The sequence below is a fragment of the Salvelinus sp. IW2-2015 genome, linkage group LG18, assembly GCF_002910315.2.
Source record: "Salvelinus sp. IW2-2015 linkage group LG18, ASM291031v2, whole genome shotgun sequence".
Classification (NCBI taxonomy): Eukaryota; Metazoa; Chordata; class Actinopteri; order Salmoniformes; family Salmonidae; genus Salvelinus; species Salvelinus sp. IW2-2015.
The window spans coordinates 8,721,674-8,731,887 of record NC_036858.1 but is presented as its reverse complement, the minus strand read 5'-3'; the positions used below and the strand labels follow the sequence as shown (position 1 = coordinate 8,731,887).

At 40.3% G+C, this 10,214-nt stretch overlaps 1 protein-coding gene across 2 annotated transcripts in view; it reads left to right on the top strand.

Annotated features, from left to right (window-relative positions):
* The window catches only part of LOC111977455 (arf-GAP with dual PH domain-containing protein 1), a 38,393-nt gene that overhangs the window by 21,624 nt on the left and 6,555 nt on the right, over positions 1–10,214 (top strand). For both annotated transcript variants that reach the window (XM_024006891.2, XM_024006889.2), the window contains exons 2-4: positions 1,114–1,244; positions 1,822–1,913; positions 4,960–5,042. In XM_024006891.2, the coding sequence (XP_023862659.1) occupies positions 1,114–1,244; positions 1,822–1,913; positions 4,960–5,042 (306 nt within the window). The remainder of the gene's footprint in view (positions 1–1,113; positions 1,245–1,821; positions 1,914–4,959; positions 5,043–10,214) is intronic.

The following is a 10,214-nucleotide window of genomic DNA, read 5'->3' as shown; positions in this document are numbered from 1 at the left end:
TTGTAATAATGACAATTACAACAATACTGAATGAACAATGAACACTTTTATTTTAACTTAACATAATACATAAATAAAATACATTTTGTCTCAAATAAATAATGAAACATATTCAATTTGGTTTAAAAAAGGCAAAAAAACAAGTGTTGGAGAGAAAGTAAAAGTGCAATATGTGCCATGTAAAAAACGTTTAAGTTCCTTGCTCAAAACATGAGAACATATGAAACTGGTGGTTCCTTTTAACATGAGTCTTCAATATTCCCAGTAAGAAGTTTTAGGTTGTAGTTATTATAGGAATTATAGGACTATTTCTCTCTATACCATTTGTATTTCATATACCTTTGACTATTGGATGTTCTTATAGGCACTTTAGTATTGCCAGGCTAATCTCGGGAGTTGATAGGCTTGAAGTCATAAACAGCGCTGTTGCTTCAAGCATTGCGAAGAGCTGCTGGCAAATGCAGTAAAGTGCTGTTTGAATGAATGCTTACGAGCCTGCTTCTGCCTACCAGCACTCAGTCAGACTACTCTATCAAATATCAAATCATTTACTTAATTATAATATAATAAACACACAGAAATATGAGCCTTTGGTCATTAATATGGTAAAATCCGGGAACTATAATTTTGAAAACAAAACATTTATTCTCTCAGTGAAATACGGAACCGTTCCGTATTTTATTGAACGGGTGGCAACCCTAAGTCTAAATATTGCTGTTACATTGCACAACCTTCAATGTTAGTTCATACTTATATAAAATTCTGGCAAATTAATTACGGGCTTTGTTAGGAAGAAATTGTCTTCACACAGTTCGCAACGAGCCAGACGGCCCAAACTGCTGCATACTCCCTGACTCTGCGTCAGTTATATTGGCCTCTTTACTTTGCACCTAATACCTTTCAGAAGTGTGTGCGTCAGCACTTTTAATATTTATAGTTTGAACATTGAGCTCATATCCCTTCTGTTGCACCGTGTTTATGACCCTGTATCTTCCCTTCTGTTCCTCCCCCCTCTCCCTCCATATCGCTCTATCCACCCTGCTCTCTCCCCCATTCTTCATTCCGCCTCACCCTCCCCTCTGTCCCCTCCCGCTTCCCACTCTCTCTCATCAGAGCCAGACTGGGCGTCGGTGACTTTGGGTGTGTTTGTGTGCCAGGGCTGCTCTCTCCTCCACAGAGGCATCCCCCACATCAGCAGGGTCAAGTCCGTCCAGCAGGAGTCATGGGAGGCCTCAGAGGTGGAGGTCAGTAACTCTACTGTACCAGAGGGGGAAGCATGAGAGAATGTATATTATATTGCATCACATTGGTCCTATTTACAATTGTTACCTATTGCCAATTACAACCTGATTTGAGATCAGATCTTGCCATCCAACTTCTTAAGTCTGCCCATTTTAGGCCAAACAAAAGAAACGGACCATCAGTCAGTTCCAGTAGTGTGTCTGGCACATTGCCTTCTTTAGACTGGGAAGCCTAATTCCCACAGGGACTTGTTCATCATTTCTAAATACAATAATAATGTCAACTCCAAGAGACCACCACTGATGGGATTTGGGGAGTGAAAGCCTTGAGGGAGAGTGATAGACCCGACATAGCACTACCTGGGGGTTAGAAGGGATAGAGGATTCTCAGACTAAAGTTACAATAAGACATGTTGATTGGAGTTGCTGATAATTCCCTGAGGGAAACATAAAGACAGAAAACAAGATGCTTGGACTGCAATTTAGTACTACTCTTAGTTTCCTTCCCGTAAATATCAGTCTTAAAAATGGCCCTTATGTGTTGTCAATGCATTAATGGATTTGTTCCGTCTATCGTCAGCTAATGGCTGCCATGGGTAACGAAGCAGCCAAAGCTAAGTACGAGCAGAAGGTTCCAGCATTCTACTACAGACCCAAACACACAGACTGCAAGTAAGTCACCCACGTCACTGAGTGATAATGAACTAACAACAGGTACGTTGGTATGTACAGTTGAAGTCGGAAGTTTACATACACCTTAGCCAAATACATTTAAACTCAGTTTTTCACAATTCCTGACATTTAATCCTAGTAAAAATTCACTGTCTTAGGTCAGTTAGGATCACCACTTTATTTTAAGAATGTGAAATGTCAGAATAACAGTAGAGAGAATGATTTATTTCAGCTTTTATTTCTTTCATCACATTCCCAGTGTTTCAGAAGTTTACATACAGTCAATTAGTAGCATTGCCTTTAAATTGTTTATCTTGGGTCAAACGTTTCGGATAGCCTTCCACAAGCTTCCCACAATAAGTTGGGTGAATCTTGGCCCATTCCTCCTGACAGAGCTGGTGTAACTGAGTCAGGTTTGTAGGCCTCCTTCCTCACACACGCTTTTTCAGTTCTGTCCACAAATTTTCTATAGGATTGAGGTCAGGGCTTTGTGATGGCCACTCCAATACCTTGACTTTGTTGTCCTTAAGCCATTTTGCCACATTTTTGGAAGTATGCTTGGGGTCAATGTCCATTTGGRMRACCCATTTGCGACCAAGTTTTAACTTCCTGACTGATGTCTTGAGATGTTGCTTCAATATATCCACATAATTTTCCTGCCTCATGATGCCATCTATTTTGTGACGTGCACCAGTCCCTTCTGCAGCAAAGCACCCCCACAACATGATGCTGCCACCCCCGTGCTTCACAGTTGGGATGGTGTTCTTCGGCTTGCAAGCATCCCCCTTTTTCCTCCAAACATAACGAAGGTCATTATGGCCAAACAGTTCTATTTTTGTTTCATCAGACCAGAGGACATTTCTCCAAAAAGTACGATCTTTGTCCCCATGTGCAGTTACAAACCGTAGTCTGGCTTTTTTATGGCCGTTTTGGAGCAGTGGCTTCTTCCTTGCTGAGCGGCCTTTCAGGATATGTCGATATAGGACTCATTTTACTGTGGATATAAATACTTTTGTACCTGTTTCCTCCAGCATCTTCACAAGGTGCTGTTGTTCTGGGATTGATTTGCACTTTTCGTACCAAAGTACGTTCATCTCTAGGAGACAGAATGCGTCTCCTTCCTGAGCGGTATGACGGCTGCGTGGTCCCATGGTGTTTATACTTGCTTACTATTGTTTGTACAGATGAACGTGGTACCTTCACGCGTTTGGAAATTGCTCCCAAGGATGAACCAGACTTGTGGAGGTCTACAATGTTTTTTCTGAGGTCTTGGCTGATTTTCTTTAGATTTTCCCATGATGTCAAGCAAAGAGGCACTGAGTTTGAAGGTAGGCCTTGAAATACATCCACAGGTACACCTCCTATTGACTCAAATGATGTCAATTAGAAGCTTCTAAAGCCATGACATCATTTTCTGGAATTTTCCAAGCTGTTTAAAGGCACAGTCAACTTAGTGTATGTAAACTTCTGACCCACTGGAATTGTGATACAGTGAATTGTATGTTATATAATCAGTCTGTAAAAAATTGTCATGCACAAGTAGATGTTCTAACCGACTTGCCAAAACTATAGATTGTTGATAAGAAATTTGGTTGAAAAACTAGTGATTGAAAAACTAGTTTTAATTACTCCAAACTAAGTTTATGTAAACTTCTGACTTCAACTGTACATGGTAGTGGTATACAAGGGAATAACTGCTGTGTCATGTGTTGTTATTTTCTAACGTGTGCATTTTTGAGTGGATATGTGTGTGTGTGTGTGTGTGTGTGTGTGTGTGTGTGTGTGTGTGTGTGTGTGTGTGTGTGTGTGTGTGTGTGTGTGTGTGTGTGAGAGTGAAAGATGAGGCTAAAGTGTGACTTGTGACTACCAGGGTTGGGGTCAATTCCAATTCATTTTAAATTCCAATTCAATATTGGAATTCATTTAGTGTAGTGGAGAATTTACATTGAATTCAATTTGAATTAAAAAAAATCTTCAAGTAATGGAGATTGAATTGGAATTGTAAAACTATTGAATCTTTTTAATTTAATTCAATATATTCCCAGTTAATGGAATTAATGGATTTAGTATAAAAAAACTGACAGCATTTAATTTAATTCATGGAATTTATCTAACATTGGAATTGAGAGGAAGTGAATTATCTCTGAATTCAAAGACCGACTTCAATGGAATTTACAGGGACAKGGAATTTAATTAGAATGTAATTTGTGGAATTAATCCCAACCCTGGTGACTACTACACTGCAGATTTATGCCTCTTGAAAAACAGTGTGTTGTCTGTGCCATTACTCTTCTCTGTGGGTACTAAACCAACAAGCATGTTACATGTGAGAGAGCTGATAGTGAGAGGCAGTCGAATGGTTTAATTTAATCTAGGTAGCCTAGCAGTTAAGAGATTTAGGCCAGTAACCGAAAGGTCGCCGGTTCCAATCCCTGAGCTGACTAGGTGAATCTGTCAATGTGCCCTTGAGCAAGGCACTTAACCCTAATTTATCCTGTAAATCGCTCTGGATAAGAGYGTCTGCTAAATGACTAAAATGTATATATTTCTTTATGAATAATCTGGTGCTTGTGCTTTCAGAAAAGCTGCAAAATACTGTCTGACCATACTGACATGATTATAAGTGACAGGAAAGAAAGATAGGAACATCTGAAAGAGCCGTTTTTATACTGTATGTAGGTCTATCAGAGAGAAAGAGGAGAGGCTGTTGTTGGCATGGCGATGTTCTCCTCGTCACACACAACTAAAGATAGATCTAAAGATAGATCTTCTATTACTCTCATCAATCTTTTTATCCTGGAGTAAAGGAGTGTGTGTGTGTGTGTGTGTGTGTGGTGTGTGGTGTGTGTGTGTGTGTGTGGGTGTATACGGGCAATGGAGGTGAAAGGAAAAGAGAATCTGTCACAGCAAGATTAGTAGAAATGTGGCCTGTGTCCCAAACTCCCAGCTTGTTAGCCCATCACCCGTTCAGCTAACAGCATGGCACCTGTGCTATAAAGAAAGCTGAGAGAAGGTGAAACACGTCCATTGCGTCATTGTGTTCCAGGCTACTGCGGGAGCAATGGATCCGAGCCAGGTACGAGAGGAACGAGTTTGAGTTCATCGAGAAACAGGAGCCTTACTCTGCAGGTGAGCTGACATTAGGGCTGTTACGGTGACCATATTACCGCTACACCGGCAGTCACGAGTCATGACGGCAGTCAAATTCCACGTGACCGTCTAGTCACGGTAATTAGGCTTCCCCATGTGCTGATGGTGCTGATGGTCATTAGTAGCCTACCAAACTTCCTAACTGCCTAGTACTCAGTACTCTATTGTCCCTCTATCAATGCATATGTATTCGAAAATCTAATCAAACACTTCATGAGAGCCCATGAGCTCATGTTGCGCAACATTTCTATAGGCTATGCAATTGTGTGAGAAAACAGTGTTGATTGCCTCTATTAAAAATAGGAGGATCCCATCAGCTTTCTATAGGCTAGGCCTACTATATTTATTTCTCTACTTTCCTAATATTTAGCACATTGCTTATATTTACAAAAGGAGTATAGCCTACCAGGCTGGCATGAAAAGGAACCACGGGAAAAGCATCCTCCATTCGCTATTTAAGTGCATAGATGTAAATGTATTTTTTCCCCTGCCCCTGTTTCGAGGCAGGTGCATGATAATGGTACATTCTAAATTTTTTAAAAGTCACACATACAGTACCAGTCAAAAGTTTGGACACACCTACTGATTCCAGGGTTTTTCTTTATTTTTACTATTTTCTACATTGTAGAATAATAGTGAAGACATCAAAACTATGAAATAACACATATGGAATCATGTAGTAACCAAAAAAGTGATAAATGATCACAGCTTTGCTTACTCTTGGAATTCTCTCAACCAGCTTCACCTGAAATGCTTTTCCAACAGTCTTGAAGGAGTTCCCACATATGCTGAACACCAAAGAGTTCATCAGACCAGAGAATCTTGTTTCTTATGGTCTGAGAGTCTTTAGGTGCCTTTTGGCAAACTCCAAGCGGCCTGTCATGTGCCTTTTACTGAGGAGTGGCTTCCGTCTGGCCACTCTACCATAAAGACCTGATTTGTGGAGTGCTGCAGAGATGGTTGTCCTTCTGGAATGTTCTCACAGAGGAAATCTAGAGCTCTGTCAGAGTGACCAAAGAGTTCTTGGTCACCTCCCTGAACAAGGTCCTTCTCCCCTGATTGCTCAGTTTGGCCGGGCTGCCAGCTCTCGGAAGAGTTTTGGTGGTTCCAAACTTCTTCCATTTAGCAATGATAGAGGCCACTGTGTTTTTAGGGACCTTTAATGCTGCAGAAATGTTTTGGTACCCTTCCCCAGATCTGTGCCTCGACATAACCCTGTCTCGGAGCTCTACCTCATGGCTTGGTTTTTGCCCTGACATGCACTGTCAACTGTGGGAYSTTATATAGACAGGTGTGTGCCTTTCCAAATCATGTCCAATCAATTGAATTTACCACAGGTGGACTCCAATCAAGTTGTAAACATATCTCAAGGATGATCAATGGAAACAGGATGCACCTGAGCTCAATTTCGAGTCTCATAGCAAATGTTCTGAATACTTATGTAAATAAGGTATTTCTGCTTTTTATTTTGAAAACATTTGCAAAAAATTCTAAAAACCTGTTTTTGCTTTGTCATTATGGGGTATTGTGTGTAGATTGCTGATTATTTGTATTTATTTTATCCATTTTTAGCATAAGGCTGTTACATAACAAAATGTGGAATAAGTCAAGGGGTCTGAATACTTTCCAGAGGCATTCTATGTAAAGACAAAATTAAATCAAGAACAGTCTGATGGATGACAATATTAGCCTATCACTTGTGAATTATTTACTGTATTATCACTTGTGAATGATGCCTTTTTAAAACCATAGTCACACACCTCATGTAGCCTAGCCCATATGCCTATATGTTTTGATAAGGTTTGTATCACAACTAAAGTGGCCAAATATATTCTTAAAATTAAGCACATTAATCCGCTTTACAACGGGTGTAGAGACTAACTGGCAAATTTGGGGAAGATCATTTTCACCATAAAAATGCACCTAAAAGCATTACATGCATAATTGCATTTGAGGTCACTTGAGAATGGTGTTTTCCCGCTAATTGATTGCATTTTGGAACATTCACGCTTATAAGGTAAGCTTATTTAAGCTAAAAGTTCTGATCTGTTGTGTAAGCCTCGTTTCTAGTGGTTGTATTCATTTGGGATCTATCGCATCCCACATCTGTCCCAGACTATGTTTGGAATATTTATTTCACGCACAGAATAGAATAGGTCAACATTTGGACTATGAGAGATAGTAGATTGACATAGGCAGCCTATGTCAATCTACTATCCCACTCAGTACAAAAGTTGATAGGCTCGTGCTTTTGCTGTTCGTTCGGCTTGTTGACTGACGAAAWGTTAATGTGGAAAGTTCTTCCAATATCTTCAATGTGAGCCTTGGAATTGGATAAGGACGTATGCAGTTGCGTCCCCGATGTGTCTCTCTTCACTTGTGCCTGTGAGAAAGACCCGATCACATGAATGGAATTGGCTAATAAGAATTGAGCTATATGAGAGAGCCATGTGAGGGAGAGGTGCTTCGGAGCACGCTGCCGGGAGAAGGGAATTATAATTATTATATTCAGTCCAAGGGCACAACGGCCACTGGCCGCAAAAGGCATGGATTTTTTTAGGGGGCATTACAGCCACACAAAGGGGATGCCTTTGGGAAATTCGAGACATTATCAAGTGCTTGTCAATTTGTGAATGAGAGACTGATGAAGTGTGTACAGCCTGCGCATGAAACAAAGMAGAGCTCATGCCTTTCATGCAGCCTTAGAACGTATAAAAAATACAAACGTTGGTCTATATGTTTTGATCACAACTAAAGTTGCATAAATAACTCTAAATTAAGCATATAGGAAGAGCTGTTTCTTTGTTAACCGCTCAACACAGAATAGCCGGCATGTGCACACTCCCAAATATTTTGGAGAAAACATCCTTTCTATTTCAGTCAGCTATGTTCAATTGTATTMTTCATACTATACAATGATATAAAATAATGCCAAGGAATTCTAAGCAAATCTTGTCTGCTAAATGAACTAGTGTAGCCCACAGCCATATGGCATAGCCAGATCAGGGCCTAACATAAAGACAAGGAGTATTCTATTCTGTTCTTCTGAAATAGTCTACATTTTCTTCTTATCATGTTTCTTTAGACCTGTCTAAAATACATCAAATATTTATTGTGATGGTGGAGTCTATGGATTTATTAGACTTTTTAAAATGTAGATGTTCCAAAGGTCTGCATCAGTGGCTTGTAGGCTATGCGTGGAAGCCAGGAGATGCTAAATGTTAATTAACGGTCAATTACCGTGAGACCAGCAGTTATTTGCTTGACAATCACCGGCTGACAAAGTGTCATGACCTCAACAGCCCTAGTTGACACGCACGCGAGCACACACACACAACACACACACACGCACACACACACAGACACACACACACACACACAACACACACACACACACACACCATACACACACACACACACACACACACACACACACACCACACACACACACACACACACACACAGAGAGAGAGAGAGTGACACACACACACACACACACCACCACACACACACACACCACACACACACCAGAGAACACACATACAACACACAACACACACACAAGAGACAAAACACACGCCACACATACACAACCAACACCACACAGGACAAACACACAGACACACAAACACACACAAGCTTTGCCTATGCAAAGCTATGGATGCAGAGCTATGGAAAATGTGTGTGGTGTGTGTATGTGTGTCACTCATGACAACAAAGCATTGCCTAAACAGTTTGCAAATACTAATAAACCCGAGTTTAGTGACAAATCCTGTACCAACTGCATCATCAAGTCAGAATATTTCAAATCTTTACCCCTGCATCATCAAGTTTAGAATATTTTAAATAATTTACCCCCTGCATCAGTCAAGTCCAGAATTTCAAATCCTTTACCTGCATCATCAAGTTAGAATATTTCAAATCCTTTACCCTGCATCATCAGTAGAATAATTTCAAATCCTTTACCCCTGGCATCATCAAGTCAAAATATTTCAAATCCTTTACCCTGACATCATCAAGTCAGAATAATTTCAAATCCTTTACCCCTGCATCATCTAGTTCAGAATATTTCAAATCCTTTACCCTGCCATCATCTGTCAGAATATTTCAAATCTACCCTGCATCATCTTTGTCAGAATATTTCAAATCCTTTACCCCTGCATCATCTAGTCAGAATATTTTCAAATCCTTTTGCACGTCCATAGTTTCCACAGAAATGCTTTGTTTGGGAACTATGAATTTAAGATATTTTGTGTTACATTTTATTCCATTTTTTACCTTAATTACTTAATAAATATTTTCTTAACTCTATTGAACTGCGTTGTTGGTTAAGGGCTTGTAAGTAAGCATTTCACTGTAAGGTGTTCGGCATTACACCTGCATTACACCTGTTGTATTCGGCGCATGTGACAAATAAAATCTGATTTGATTTGAGAAAGGATGACTGAGGCATAGAATAAAGGCAGAGTGACTATGTCTGGCCTTGTATTCTTAATTGTGCTTGTTTGTGTTCTTACTTAACGGAGACAGTGTCAGTGTCAGTGAATGAGTCTTGTTTYGTTGCGTGAAGGCTATCTTGCTCTTATTGGAGCCAGACTGGATTCCCATTTAATAAAGATGACCTCGTCTGTTTACCATGAGATTCAACTTCCTCTTTATGCGCAGCCACACATACACGCACACATGTACACACACACAGAGCCACGCACACACACACACACACAGTTGTATGACTGGCTGTAATACAGATGGATGCATTGGGCAGGAGATTTATATTAGTTTATATCTATTTGCATCACATATATTTGTATCACATATATTTGCATCATCAATACATTTGCATCAGATGTACCTAGGGCTAAAATCAATAGATCCATAGTTTCTACCCTCTTCAGGGTCCTAGATGTTCTGTTAGCTTCTGTAGAGCAAGGAGAGTGGTAGTAAACTAGCCTCCCCAGTGGTCGATGGCAGTATTGATTCTGTATGCAGAGAAAGAGAGGGAGGTGGAGGGGGGAGGTTGTTATTGATCGATGAGGTAATGCAAGGTGAATGATTCATGTCAGACTGGGAAAAGAGAGACACCAATCTCTGTCACCAGGGGATGGAGAGATGAGAGGGAGGAGAAAATGGGACAGAGGCGTGAGGAGAGAA